Source organism: Lynx canadensis, chromosome D2 (genome assembly GCF_007474595.2).
Source record: "Lynx canadensis isolate LIC74 chromosome D2, mLynCan4.pri.v2, whole genome shotgun sequence".
Classification (NCBI taxonomy): domain Eukaryota; kingdom Metazoa; phylum Chordata; class Mammalia; order Carnivora; family Felidae; genus Lynx; species Lynx canadensis.
Genome location: NC_044313.2, coordinates 26,254,765 through 26,270,332, shown reverse-complemented (window position 1 = coordinate 26,270,332; position 15,568 = coordinate 26,254,765). Strand labels below are relative to the sequence as shown.

Sequence of the window (15,568 nt, the reverse complement as noted above, 5' to 3'; positions counted from 1 at the left end):
CATGTGTGGTGGCGGAAGACCGTCTGCTGCCACTACCTTGGCTTGTGCTCAGGTGCCTTTGCATCATTGGTTCGAATACCAGCACAGTGAAAAAAGGCCAGGAACATGTCAGTGTTCTGCTGCATGTACTTTGACGTCACCACCTTCCTGAGAGGGTCTTGGGCATCCCTAAGGTTCCACGGACCACACTTTGACAGCTGTCCTCCTAAAGTAACGTAGCAGTTGCTAAAAAGTCACAAAGGGAGAGCTGACGTGGTTGAAGACCAAATCCATTAGGAAGCAAACGGTAATGTGGTGTGGGCCAGTGTGCACACAAGGTGAGGCTCTTCTGATTGGATGGTCTTGCTTTCCGAGGCTCAGGAAGCTTTTCCCTTTGTTGGTATTTCTTAATACCATCAAGAAATGGTTGGTACCATCTTGAAATGCCCAAAAGCAGACTCTGATAATCTGGTGTCTGCGTTTGCTGCTATCCTTAACAAAATCACATAAAAGACTTCGTTCAGAAAATTCTGAAAATTCCTTCTTAAAGTTTGTTTTCTTTTCTTTAAAGGTAAATCTCACCTGGCTATTGTGCAGCGAGTAAACAATGAGGGAGAAGGGGACCCATTTTATGAAGTTCTGGGAATTGTCACATTAGAAGATGTGATTGAAGAAATCATCAAATCTGAGATTCTAGATGAAACAGATTTATACAGTGAGTAGTCTGAGTGTAATTTTTCAAAACTTTGCCTTTTTTTTCTGTCATGTACTTCGTGAGTCCTCTCCTGTCTCCTGTTGTAATCTGCCTCTGTTTCTAACTACCTGCCGTATGTGTGGGACAACTTACCGATATATTCTAGGCCCTTCATCAGAGGGGGGAAAGAATGGGCAGGTCCTGTGATGTCAAGTGGCAGTGTTTTTTGTTTTTGAAAAGCCAGCTGCTTCTAACCATTGATCTGGGCCTTACTTGCCCTGAACAGAAAACTCCTTTCATGTTTTTATACTTCCTCTACAGGTGGAAAAAGAATTGTTCTTTACTAAGTTTTTATTTTCCAAACTAGGCAATTGTTTTCAGATAAATTTCTTTTGCTGCTTGTGAGGGGGATTTGCTACATTGGTGGATAGCAGCTGTTTAAATGTCCTTGTTCCAGAACCCATGGGCCAGGGTAGAGGTGAGATTTGCAAATGTAAGTTTGCTGTGACAGCAGTGGTAAGGTGTGGGTATAGGAAGCAGGGCAGGTTAGGGTACACAATAAGAATGTTTTTCCCTTTCTCTGCTCTTCTGTCTTCTTTTGGGGGCAGGTGGAAATGGGTGAAGTGGGTAGGAGTGGCTTGGCTTGGGGCAGGGGGAGGGGAGGATTCACTGGTGTTTGTCCAGGAGTAAACTTGAACCTGGGCTGAGTATTGAACCTGAATGCTGTCTCATTAAAGTCCACAACTGGATTATTGGATTGTGGAATTTGAACCTTCTTTTTCAGCCTCACTTCTTAGTAAAGCAGGGCTCTTTCAAGAGATTAATAATCCCAAAGATGGCCCAATGCCTGAAGATGTTTGGGGCTCTCAGAGATGGGGCAGAGATGAATATCTGGGCTCTGTTTGGTTTTTAAAACATGATTTAGAGAGGAAATGGAATCTTCAAATGGCCTGGGGCACCTGGGACAAGGCCTGCCTTACTTAAAGCAGAGTGATTTTTATTCAGTCATACTGGAAGGGCCATGCCCTGCACTTTAAAAATGAGAGCCTTCCATGTGGCCTTAGAAGGATAAACTTTATATTTAGGTAGTGACTTGCTTCTGAAAACATCTTATTTTTTTATCACGTGTGTGTGTGTGTGTGTGTATGTGTGTATATACACACAAATTGTGTTCTTTAAAAACACCAGTTCCTATGTGTTTTATCCTTTTGACACTTGGAGAGTACACGGAGGTCACATAATAAAGAATATTGTTATTTGTGTGTTTACATTCTTTTCAGCCTTCCTCACAGTGACTATTTAATACCCAGTGTGTCTCTTTCTATTTATTTTGTTTCCTCAGGGGTAGTACTCTTCATAAGAAACATAATTAAGACGTGTATGAGATCTTACATTTGCATTTCAGTTAACTTTTTATTTAAAACTTTTTATTTACTTTTGAGAGAGAGAGAGAATGTGAGCAGGGGAGGGGCAGAAAGAGAGGGAGACACAGAATCTGAAGCAGGCTCCAGGCTCTGAGCTGTCAGCACAGAGCCCGACGCAGGGCTCGAACTCATGAGCTGTGAGATCATGACCTGAGCCGAAGTCGGATGCTTAACCGACTGAGCCACCCAAGTGCCCCTTCAGTTAACTTCTTTTAAACCTCAATTAGACTGATTTCATGCAGAAGCGTTGCCTAATGTGCCTTGTGAGATGGATTGGTGAGCCCGTGGTTTTAGGTATATTCTTGAGGTAAACAAGCCATCAGGGAGGATGACTGCATTTGCCATTAGAAACTTATTTTGAAATTTGGTGTTGATTTGTGCTATCTGGTTTGCAAAAGAATCAGAGCTGAAAGAGAAAGAAAATGAGAGGTTAGGATTGCCCTTTCCCCAGGACGAGCCTGGTAATTAGTCTGTTTGGCCCTCGGCATGAAATGGTAATGCGCAGACTCAGGATTCCTGGGAAAGGAGCAAGTGATTGAGGTCTTGTCTTTAACCTAGTTTTTTCTTGATCGCTTCTTTGTCAAAAAAAAATACTTGCAGAAAGGCTTTGTATTAGACACCTTCTGGATTCAGGGTTTGCAAACTACAGCCGACAAGTACTTGCCACCAGTTTTTGTATAGGCCACAAGCTGAGAACAAATTTTTTTTTTTTTTTTTTTACATTTGGTAATTGTTGAAAAACATCAAAAGTATAATTACTTTGTGACTTGTGAAAATAATATGAAATTCAAATTTCGCGTCTGTGATAAAGTTTTATTTGGCACAACGGCCACGGTAAGGCATTTACATATGGGTGCTTTGGCTCACCAGCAGGACTGAGCAGTTACTCAGTACTGCATGACCCACAGAGCCTCACATACTGACTACCTGGCCCTTGACGAGAGAAGTGCGCTGACCTCTCTTCTGGATGACCCTCTTCGTATTTGCTTGACTTTGAGGACCTCCTGGTCTGGAGTAGAAACGAAGCTAACGGATACCATTGTTAAAATGTTGTTCCACGAAAGTGTTCTTGTTCGTCTGTTTCCTAAGAGGTTTTGTCCGTATGTTTGTTTTCCCAGTCTCGGCAGAGGCTAGGAGCCTCTGAAAGGCAGGGGCACGCTTCACCGTGTCATCTGTCACACGGTGATTGTTCTTTCCTGCAGCGTGGTGACATTGAGTAGCGGGAGACAGTGCGCGCTCCAAACTGCTGCTGTGGTTACATGGGTTCTGGGAGGGTTGTGTCCGTGACCGCCCGTTAGTGTACTTGCGAGGGCTCCAGCGATCTTCACGAAGAATGTTCACGGTCGCTCCTAGTCAGCATGCCTTGACTGCTTGCTTCGGGATGGGTCCTGACCGTGCCGCACAGATTTGATGAGGATTCGGTCTCCTCTTGCCGTGTGGTGTTTGTACGTAGAGTGCCCGCAGTCTAGAGATAGTCGAGCCTTTGCAAAATAGTCTGTCGTTTTCATTCAAAAAGAGCCCTGATCTAATAGAATGCATTTCCTTTTATCTTTTCTTGTCCTTCTGTCAGCTGATAACAGAACGAAAAAGAAAGTGGCCCATCGTGAAAGAAAGCAAGATTTTTCCGCCTTCAAGCAGACAGACAGCGAGATGAAGGTTAAAATATCACCACAGCTTCTCTTGGCCATGCACCGTTTCCTAGCAACAGGCAAGTGCAGCTTATCACAGTTTGAAATCTCTACAAACCCTGGAGCGTGTTTCTCACCCACCACTGACTGGGGTGGGCTGGGGGTGGAGACTGGGAAATGGGGTGATAAGTAATGCCACTTTTGTGTTTTGTTTTTTGTTTTTTTTGTTTTGTTTTGTTTGTTTTGTTTTGTTTTTTTCTTTTTAAATTCTCTCCTCTCCTGTGTTCAGTGTCGGCATGAACCCTCTGAGACATTTACCAGGGGTGGACCAGTAACTTAAAATTGGTCTGAAAGGTAAGGATGAATGTTAGTGCCACACTGCATGTGAACGGTAGGCCAGGTCATCTGCTTCCGGCTAAGTCCGGGGGAGAGCCCCGCTGGTGGAGTAGGCTGACAGTGCGAGCCACCAGCTCGGTTGTGTGTGTGAGACGGTTGAGTAATTCTCTCTTCAGCTTGCCTTGGAAGAACAGTTGGACCTCAGTGGTAACACAGGTGCTATGATTTGCAAAGAAGAACAACAGATTTTCACAATTAAATCCTAACGTTCTATGATTTTAATGGAATCGGAAATTCTCAGGGCTTTGACGTGGATGTCTTGATGGCCTCTGCAAGTCAGATTAACTTGGGCCCATTCCAGGAGGCAAGCGGAATGATTATTAAAACCACCAATCCGGCCGGCACTTGACTGCTCCAGAAAGGTCAAGGTTGAATGGACTTGAGACTGACTAACCCTTCTCACATCCCCACATGGCTCTCTAGGTGAAGGGTGAGCTCTGTTGGCCAGGGGATACATGAGAAAATCTGAAGGTACCCAGTGGCCTGTAGAAGACGTCCGTGTCCAGGATGGGCACCCGGTGCCTTTCAGCTGCATGCAGCGTACTTAAAACATTTTGAACAGAAGGCTCAAGTAGCCACTTGGACTGTCACGTGCCCTTTAAGATCATGTTTTCAGATATGTAGAAATGCTCACCGTATAACATCTATGACCTGGGTAAATACTCCTAATTTAATGTGAAGTGAGAAAAAAACAATATAAAACTGTAAAGGTTATCTATCATTGTGTTTTTATGTGCGCGCGCGCACACACACGCACGCACAGGGGCACAGGCCGAGGGAAGGTACTGGAAAAAAAAATGCTCACCAGTTGCTCAGAGTGATTGAGTGGTTGGTTCCTAGATCATTTTATTTTCCTCTTTACCTTTTTCTGTATTTTCCAAAATTTCTACAATGTTCTGTCTTATTTTGTTATGACCAGAAAGTCACCGAAGCTAATAGAGAATTTATGTTTCATGTAATGAAAAAAATTTTAAACATGGAAGCACTGTCTTTCACTTACTCTTTATCTAATCCTGGTAATATTGTTCATTGTTTAAAGACCGTGATTCAAAACTGAATGTTCTCCTGCTCTGCCTCTGAGATACCATGATGTCCAGGTCCAGTAGAGCAAGCCTGAGTTAGTAATTTTGAGTTTTGTCATCTGAAATAAAACGGATAACTCTGTAAATACAGATCCACACTACTTTTTACTTTTATTTTTTTAGTTAGCAAGTTGGAGTGCATGTTGATGTGTGCACGTGCCTTGCTTTTTTTTTCTGAATTTCTGCCTTCCTTTGTTCCCAGACCTTCTCAGGGTAGTGGAGTGGGAGAATGAGAGACGAAGCACTTCGTCTGTGCACCTGGTACTAACCCACGCTAGATGCTTCCTGACCTTTGCTTCTTCCTTTGGCTGTTGTTGGACAGTCAGACTATTGTGGCCTGTTCGAAGGGTGGCCTGGCAGTCGGGAGCCTGCTTCTGGTTGACTTTGATTTGTATCAGAAAATTAGGATAATTTTTATAAGAACCGAAACCAATGACAAGTTGAAAAGGAAAAATTCAAAAGACACAAATACGCAAATTCAGTATTTTCTGATTCCTCCCAGGTAATCTGCCCCCAGTGGATCACCAAACGGAAGTGTCATTAATCCGTATTGTTTCGCTTTGACTCCAAGTATTCTTACATATTCTAAACACCTTAATCACTAGTATAATTTTTTTCCATCCATTTGAAGTGTAATATCAAGTTGTGTTTATATCTATAGAAGTAGAAGCATTTAGCCCATCCCAGATGTCAGAGAAGATCCTTCTAAGGCTGCTAAAGCACCCCAATGTCATCCAGGAACTGAAGTATGATGAGAAGAACAAGAAAGCCCCAGAATACTACCTCTACCAGCGAAACAAACCTGTAGACTACTTCGTTCTCATTTTGCAGGTCAGAAGAATTATTCACTAGTTGTTTGATCTCACTGAGTACCTACCCTTCCAGTCCCCAGGAGACTTTTCTGTACATGAATGGGTGTCGAGGTTTACATGCTTAACTACTTAACTTCCGGGGTAGCCTTATCCATGGGAGGCTTTCATCCCCTCCCGCTCCCCCCCCCCCCCCCCTTTTCCTAGCTGTGAAGTAATTTCAATCTAAAGTAATGCCCTTAGTGAACTTCCGTTTCCCATACTGAAGGGCACTTACCGATTGCTGAGGCGATGAGGCTTTCATTTGAAGAGTGGTGAATTCAGTGGTTTGTGTTTTTTGGAGAGTGTGGGGCCATATACATCTAAGTCTTGGTGTGGGACGTTTGAAATTTAAGTGTACTGAGTTCCTTGTGTCCTTTTTTTTTTTTTTTTTTTATCATCTTTTCTTTTTTCCACCCCTCATTAGGACTTGGTCTTACACCACTTCCTAGAGGTAACTTACTGTCTCCCCTGAACAATATCAAAATAATCCATTTATTATTGTTTTTATTCCTGGTTACTAACCAGACTGTTCTACAGGGGAACTGATGTGAGAATCACAGCCTCTCATGGCAATGGAAACTTAATTCCTTCTCACTAATAACATAACCCACTCTATGAGGCGAGAAGGTTCGTCCATTCTGAACCCTCCCTGAGGGGATTTAGTGTGTAGGTTGATAGGAGGCCCTTATTATATCACAGTTGCACCTAATACAACTCTGACCTTGGCATGGAAGCCAAGATAAACAGTACAATGAAGAAAGTGCTGGTTTTATTGACGTCTTGTACCTCTTTATTGAAGAGTTACTTTTACGGGAAATCTGAGTTGATTTAGCACAAGAATCCCAGCCCCTGAGGCAGTCTCCTGTTTTTGGTTATTTCCTAGATGTGAATTGGAGGTATCATTGTAAGAGTATCATGAGTACTTGGTAGGTCCTACAATTTACATGAGTCCAGCAAGGTCCCAATTATCTAAGGGACAATTAAAGAGTTGTTTTTTTTTTTTTAATGCGAAAACAACTCTTATCAGATGTCTGGATGTCAAACTCTGCAAAGTGTTGTGTCCATGTCTCATGTTTGGTTGCTATCCCGATGTCTAGATGCAGCAATAAGGAACTGGAGAAAAATCCATGGATAAACTCGTTTCATGCCACTTTCATACATTCTTTCTTAGAAACTTTGCAGGTTTTCTAATTCAGTACCTTGATTTTTCAGTACCTTAGTCTCATTCAACCCTGATTTGTATTTTTCTCTGGAGACCTACATGCTTGACACTGAGGGGGCTGTAGGGAATTTATTTACTGCAGCGAGGGAATAAAGCATTTGTGTTTCTCATAAAAGCTAGATGTGATTATTCCTCAAACCTAGAGAAACTTTGAATTACACTAAAGATGGTTGTTTTGAAGACTGACATGGTGAATTTCAGGAGCAATGTTAGAAATTATGTGGCTTCCGGTTGTTGATTTTTATGTGGTTAGCATTTATAAAGTTGTGATTCAGGAATGCTCTTTAGGTGTATAAGAAAGCCATTTCCGGGGCGCCTGGGTGGCTCAGTCGGTTAAGGGTCCGACTTCGGCTCAGGTCATGATCTCGCGGTCCGTGAGTTTGAGCCCCACGTCTGGCTCTGTGCTGATGGCTCAGAGCCTGGAGCCTGTTTCAGATTCTGTGTCTCCCTCTCTCTCTGCCCCTCCCCTGCTCACGTTCTGTCTCTCTCTGTCTCAAAAATAAATAAAACATTAAAAAAAAAAAATTAAAAAAAAAAAGCCACTTCCTGGCTGAAGGATCTAGAAATAGATTTTATGGAGGAGGGACTTCATACTCATTGTTCCTTTATAAGTAAATCTTTAAAGATATTTTTGATAAGGCATTTGTGTGTATGTACCTGTATCGAATACCTATGGCATGCTAAATATTAATGTGACAATTGTTTGAATTGTTGAACTGATGATGTCATGGGGGTTTAGAAATAGTGTATGTGCTGGATTAAGAGGATTTACGGAGGTGTTTAAACTATGGGGTTTAGTGAAAATCATGTTCTTGCAGGCTGGCCAATTACCTGAGGTACTCAGAGTATAACAAAAGGAAATACCATAATCCCTGTCAACCTAGTACAGCTGTCACCTTTTACAGAGTCCATTCCACTCTAAAATGTCACTAACCCAACCTTGCAAATTCGTGCCAGGTGGTTGACCGTGCTCTGCTGTGTTCAAGAGCATTAAATCAGAAGAAAGCTTCAGTATCTGCCTTCCATTCCTGGCCCCGGAGCCAATGAGCTTCCCTCTTCTGCAGACACTAGGAAAAAAACTCTTTGATTAAGTAATTGATGTTTGGAATGTAATAAGAAATAGAAACACATCAGTTTGAGTTTAAATTCTACTGAAGTAAAGTCTAATTTATTCAAAGTAAACCATTTAAGTAGGTTTAGTTAAAAGAATGTAAGTTACCAGGCACATACCTCCCACTGCCTAAGTATAAAAAGGCTACAATGTCAAGTTTTCTCTAAAAAAAGTAGATTTTTCAACTCAAATGTATTGGAGGGATCAGTAAGGACAGTGATAAAAGCACAATAAACAGTGAAATAAAAGCTTATTGACTCTACAGGTCTTAAATAACACAATACATACATAAAAGTAGAAATGGATAAGATCATAATTCTGGTGGAAATTATTTTCTACCATGATAGAGTAAGCCTACCAAGAAAAATGTCTTAACTTGACTAATAAAATTAATGGGAATTTGGAGAAAATTAACTATAAAACCAGGGAAATAGACTTTTTAAAAACTTTCATGTGACTTCCATAAAATTGATCATTTGCTATGTCATGTGTAAGTTCTAAACTCAGAAAGGTAGAAATTTCTAGAACCACCTGTATAGGTCATAATGAAATAGATTTAAAAATACATAATTGAAGAGTAGTACTAAGCCATTTTTTAAGTAGCGATCAATTCTCTTACAAAGGTGTATTATGTAAGACTCTGAACAGAGTGTAGAATGTGTCCTTATGTGTTTCATTTGTGTGTCTGTATATACATGAACTCTGTCTGGAAGGTTACTCAAGAGTCTGGCAACAGGTGGTTGCCTCTAAGTAGGAGACTTGGAGGACTGGGAATAGGATGGAGGGGAGACTTACTTCTCCCAATGAATTTGAATTTCTTTATCTTTTATTTTTTTATTTTTTTTAACGTTTATTTATTTTTGAGAGAGAGAGAGACAGAGCGTGAGTAGGGGAGGGGCAGAGAGAGAGGAAGACAGAGATTCCGAAGCAGGCTCCAGGCCTTGAGCTGTCAGCACAGAACCCGACGCGGGGCTCAAACTCATGAACCGTGAGATCATGGCCTAAGCTGAAGTTGGGCACCCCTGAACTTGAATTTCTTACTATGTGCATGTACTACCTACTTAAATAATTGTTGAAAAGGGGTACCTGGGTGGCTCAGTTAGTTAGCTAAGTTACTAAGTTAGCTAACTCAGCGCTCAGGTCATGATCTCGCAGTTTGTGAGTTTGAGCCCTGCATCAGGTTCTGTGCTGACAGTGCAGAGGCTACTTGGGATTGTCTCTCTCTCTCTGCCCCTCCCCAGCTCTCTCTCTCTCTCTCAAAATAAATACATATTCTAAATAAATAAAATAAGTGTTGAAAATATTAGCAAACTGAAAACCTTAAGTAACAACTGAATTAGAAAATATATGGAAAATGATGATACATGTTATTTTGTGTCTCGAATGTTCTTTTTTTTTTAATTACATCTTTTTTTTTAATGTTATTTTTGGGAGTGAGACAGAGCATGAGCAGGGGCAGAGAGAGAGAAACAGAATCCGAAGCAGGCTCCAGGCTCTGAGCCATCAGCACAGAGCCTGACACAGGGCTTGAACTCACGAACCGCGAGATCATGAACTGAGCCGAAGTCAGTTGCTTAACTGACTGAGCCACCCGGGCACCCCGTCTTGAATGTTATTCTTACATGTAGTAGGTCAGTTTTACAAAATACTATTCTTCTAAATATTTAAATAAGAAAAAAATCTGTCATTATCTAGAAAAAGGAAACAAACTGAAAAGAACAAATTAAGAAGGAAAGCAAATTCTAATGAGAAAGACTTACAGCCCATAAATGAAATCAAGATTTGGTTCTTTTAAAAGATGAACAGGGACACCTGGGTGGCTCAGTTGGTTAAGCGTCTGACTTTGGCTCAGGTCATGATCTCATGGTTTGTGAGTTAAAGCCCCATGTCAGGCTCTGTGCTGACAGCTCAGAGCCTGGAACCTGCTTCAGATTCTGTGTCTCCCTCTCTCTCTGCCCCTCCTCCACTCACACTCTGTCTCTGTCTCTCTTTCTTAAAAATAAATGTTAAAAAATTAAAAAAAAAATAAAAGATGAACAGAATCTTTAATCTTATCCTACTGATGTAATTAATGTGATACAAGAGAAAAACAACAAAATGAGAAGTTCTCTCCTCTCCTTGAAAAAACTAGATTCAAGGAAATCACATGGGAAAAAAAAAGGAAACTCTGAGAGCTCAATTTCTATACAGTAAAGATGGGACAAGATGGTATGATCATCCCATTTCCTAACTATAAAGGTAGCAGTTAGAGACTGACAACATACCCAAAGAGTTACTCAGTGTGACTGACTAAATTAGGTTTATTTAGGAATTCAGCACTAGCTTAAGGGCAACAAAACCAAAATATGCCGTTGTTAATTCAGAAAGTGGTAAAGAAACAAATCCTCAGGCTCACATCAATAGGTATCAGAAAGGCAACTGACTAAATTAAACATCCGTATTTTTTTTTTTATTTGAGAAGACAAAAAACAAAAAAATCTTTGTAAAAATCCGTGATGAATATTCAGTGAACAAAAAAGAAAAAGTACTATAGAATCAATCATATCTTTAAACTGGCATCCTACTTTTGGGAATACACCCATACAATCTGTCATATACATGCATCTAAAGAAATTGTTTTATAAAGCTATCTGTGCAAACATATTTACAGCAAATCTGTTCATTAGAAAGTAAAAGTAGTTCATATGTCTCAGCCAATTATATTGTGATATGATGAGACTACTATATAGTCATGAAAGAAGTGGAAAGCATATACAAAAATATGTCAAGAGTGTGTACACAATAATTGTACTATAAGTCATTTTTCTAATTCATAGACTTGGTATTTTACAGTGAAGGATTTGTTGGTCCTTTGGGGAGTAAAATATCCAATCAAAAAAAATTAGCGTTCTTCCACAGCACATAACCACATTATGATTCTAGTAAATACAAAGAATACTAAGAAAACATAGCTGTTTCCTTTGCCAATTATAAAATCAATAAAAGGAACAGGTTGGTTTTTTTTTTTTTTTTCTGGTGTTAATTTTTCTGGTTGATTTCATGTCTCAGCTTTTTTTGTTGTTGTTGAACTCCCCATCAACTCTGGTTTTTTAGAGCCTCTGACATGGATTCAGAAGGGATTTTTCCCTGTAGAGTGAAATCCATTCTTTTGTGGAGGTGGCATCTTAGAGCTTATATAGCCCTCAACAGTACCTAATACCGTTTCACCTGTTACCAGAAGAGGAATTTAAATTTTTAATACCAAACCCTTCTCGAAGATTTTTGAGTTGCAGGGTGTGTGTATCCCAGTGAATGATAGATCTCAATCTTGAGGCAAGTACAGATAGCACCCATTTTAAAGGAAAAAAAAATTACTTGGATGCCCAGAGTTGACCCTGTTTTTTGAAAAAAAGTTTGAGAGAGAGAGAGAGAGACAGAATCCAAAGTAGTCTCCAGGCTCTGAGCTGTCAGCACAGAGCCCAACTTGGGGGCTCCAACTCACGAACCGTGAGATCATGACTTGAGCCAATATCAAGAGTCAGATGCTTGCTTAACCGACTGAGGCACCCGGGTGCCCCGAGTTGACCCTGTTTTTAACAAATTATACTTACATATGCATAAGTACAAAACTAGGTATAAGCTCCTTTTGGGCTCTTTGAGTTCGGGCGTGTATAAACCAAAAACAAAGTTGTAATTAACATTCTAAACGTGTCTGTAACATTGTCTGGCTGATAGGAAAGTGCCACCGGCCCCAGTACTGAGGCAGGGGCTCTGGGGCAGGCTCTTGTGCATTTAGCACGCTTGGGTCTCTGCGCCAGCGATGACTGACCCTTCAGCCCTTTGTTCCATTCCTTTGAATGTTTGTGCAGTATGCTGTGCTGTTATTGGCCTCCACTGGGTGTGACTGGATTATTTATGTTTGGTCCCCCTCTGTCCCTTTCTCTCTAGTTCAGTGCTCCTTACACTTTCATGTGCAGAGGGCTCACTTTGGGGATTCGGTGTAGCTAGGCTGGAGTCTGAAATGCTATGTATTTCTAGCAAGCTCCCAGTTGATTGAGTAGCAAGGCTTAGCTGTCAAGATTCAAGCTGTGAGAACACCCTCTTCATAACACAACTGAATAATACGGGCACTGACATCCGGTGGTGGCATTTGGTTAGGAGATGGTCAACCAGATGGTCCAAAAATACGTGTAAATTAATTTTTGACCATCAAGTAACTTTTTTTTTTTTTTTAATGTTGATTAAACGTTCATGAAGAGAACTTTCTGTCTTAAGACTACATCTCTGGATTCCAGTTGGAAAAGTAATTGCTAGGGCACGTTTGAGTGCCAGAACAGACCTCTCTCTTTGGGTTTGCTTCCCCTCTTACTGGGTGGTGCTGGTGAATTCAAACTGGTGTTCACGCCCCTGGGATTCAGTTACCTCCTTTCAGATATCAAGCTCTGCTGAATAATTTGTGATGGTGATTTAAGGGGGGAAAAAAAAAAAGACTGAATGCAAAGGTGAGCGGGAGATTGAGAAGATGCTCAGCATATGGTGTCTGAGGAAGTCTCTGATCTCCCTGAGTCCATGGCATCCGCTGACCAGTTGATCTTGCTTGTGCCAACTAGGTTAGCGCAGGCTTCCACCTTGTGGCCAGACTGCTTTGTCAGTGTGGCTTCTGGACGCTAAAGGCTTTGAGGAGAGTTACCTAATGACCTTCTTCCAAAGAAAGGTGGGATTCTGTGATGGTAACTTTACTTGGGAAACCAGCTTTGCTTGAGACGGTGAGGCCTTTCCTTCCTATCTGTTGATAAATGTTGATTCATTTTTGAGAGAGAGAGGGGAGGGAGAGAGAATGAGAGAATGAGTGGGGGGCGGGGCAGAGAGAGAGACAGAGGGGGACAGAGGGTCTAAAGCAGGCTCCATGCTGACAACGACGAGCCTGATGCAGGGTTCAAACTCATGAATGGTGAGATCATGACCTGAGCCAAAGTTGGACGCTCAACTGACTGAGGAGGCGCCCCCCTCCTCTCGTCAGTTTAAATATGAAGCCTAGCTCCCTTTGGGAGCCTTTTCATGTCCTGTGCTGATTTTTTTTATGTGTGTGTGATAGAGTAAATTTGTGGATGTTTCAAAAGTAAAATTGAGGGGTGCCTGGGTGGCTCAGTCGGTTAACTGTCTGACTTCAGCTCAGGTCATGATCTCCGGGTTCATAGGTTCGAGCCCCGGGTCGCGCTGCACGCTGACGGCTCAGAGCCTGGAGCCTGCTTCAGATTCTGTGTCTCCCTCTCTCTCTTCCCCTCCCCTGCTTGCGCTCTGTCTCTCAATAATAAACATTAAAAAGAACTTTAAAAAAGTAAAACTGATATGTAGCCCCTTCCTTACGTGGAAAAGCTGTTATCTAAGGACACCTGACTGGTTGTGAGGCAGGCAAGCCATTTCTTCATGCGAGTGGCCCCAGTTTGTATATGGTAGGTTTATTTGGAAATGGTCACTTCTGGGAGCCATCGACACACATACATGAGTGAAAACTGTTTACTGGATGTTTCTAAAACTTGCCTCCCAGAAAAGCTGCACTTGTGTAGTGAGGAATACAGGGATGGGCAGTTATTAAAACTTGGAATTGTAGATTCATACGAAGTTTGACTCAAAAGAACCCCAGGGATCCTTTATTGCAATTTTACAAATGAGGTAAGATTAGCTTTGCGCAGTGGTTCTTTAAGGCTGATGCTTGACAAAGCTTTCATCAGTTTGAGACAAAAAGGAGAAAAATAAAGCCCGCTGCAGCAAGTCACACGTAAAATTACATGTATTCAGTTTAAAGACCTGTCAGTCTACGATGGTATGTTTTCTATATTTGGGGGATAAAATGGCTGGTCTTAAGCGCAATGATGGTTCGAGTAGATGGCTGTGTTGTGTAAAATCTCTGTAGGAAATAATTTGTCAACCCTCTCTCCGAGGCTGGAGGAATATTTTACTGGTTGTGGGAATCGAGACACCAGGAACCACTGACCAGGTGTCACCGCCTGCAGCCTGGTCGGTGTCGGCTGGGTGGGCTGTGGAAGACGACGACCCATCCTCCCTCACCTGTAGGCCGGTCCTCAAGGACAGAGGAGAGGTGAACGTGATCCAGAGCTTTGAGTCTTGGGCGCGGCTGCCCTTGTTTAATTCGTGGGCTCAACAGCCACCGCGGCTATGAGGGAGTTTCCTGAGAGGCCACGGTACATAGAGGCTCTGGATCTGGGGCCGCTGTTCACACAGCCTTGCAGCAATGATTCCCAAACTTGCTGCATGCTAGAATCCCCTGGAGAGCTTTATTAAAATCTTGATGCCCAGGTCGCACCCATACGAGTTAAATCAGAATGCCTGGGAGTGGGAGCCAGACATCAGGTTTGTTTTTTCAAATCCCCAGGTATTTCCGGGGCACAGCAAGGGCTGGGAGTCACTGCCTTTGAGTTGACTTGGCAGAGGTTCCACCAGCGTGGCTCCTTTCCTAGAGGCAGACCCGGTATTGTTATTTGTGGTCTTTGGGGGACCGGCTGTTACCCTGCTGGTTCTGACAGTAATTATAAGGAATTGTAAGTGGACAGCCATTTGCAGGGACCCAGAATACAGAGGGCCTTGTAACTCGTAAGACAAATGATCCGGATCGGCTGGAGACCCGTAAAGATGGAAGTCATGAGGAGGCTCTGTTGGATTTCATTCTTCCTCTGGATTTTCTGCATAGAAATTTGGCTTATGTGGGGCACCTGGGTGGCTCAGTCAGTTGGGCATCTGACTTGGGCTCAGATCATGATCTGGCGTTCCTGAGTTTGAGCCCTGCATCCAGCTCTGTGCTGACAGCTCAGAGCCTGCTTCGGATCGGATTGTTTCTCCCATGCTCTCTGTCCCTCCCCTGCTCACGCTCTCTCAAAAATGACTAAATGTTAAAAAAAAGATTTTTTTAACTAAAAAAAAAAAGAAATTTGGCTTACGAGATGGTCGTGAAACCACTGTTAAGCTTCCAACTAGAGAGACAGATGTTTTCAAATAGCACATACATACATATTAACTGATAGAAGCTTGAGATTTGCCCAGGAAGAAGGGGATAAGTAATTAAGAAGATCCATACGATCAGGCACTCCCAGTAAAACTGGGTCCCTGCCTCTGAAGTCCCTCACTCTCCCCGCACCTGTTCCTTCAAGATGCCAGCTCAGTTATCACCTCTTCTCTCTCTTTCC

General features: G+C 42.2%; 1 protein-coding gene across 2 annotated transcripts in view; it reads left to right on the top strand.

Annotated features, from left to right (window-relative positions):
- Positions 1-15,568, top strand: part of CNNM2 (cyclin and CBS domain divalent metal cation transport mediator 2) — a 149,298-nt gene that overhangs the window by 118,875 nt on the left and 14,855 nt on the right. For both annotated transcript variants that reach the window (XM_030334031.2, XM_030334032.2), the window contains exons 2-4: positions 551-694; positions 3,668-3,805; positions 5,865-6,034. In XM_030334031.2, the coding sequence (XP_030189891.1) occupies positions 551-694; positions 3,668-3,805; positions 5,865-6,034 (452 nt within the window). The remainder of the gene's footprint in view (positions 1-550; positions 695-3,667; positions 3,806-5,864; positions 6,035-15,568) is intronic.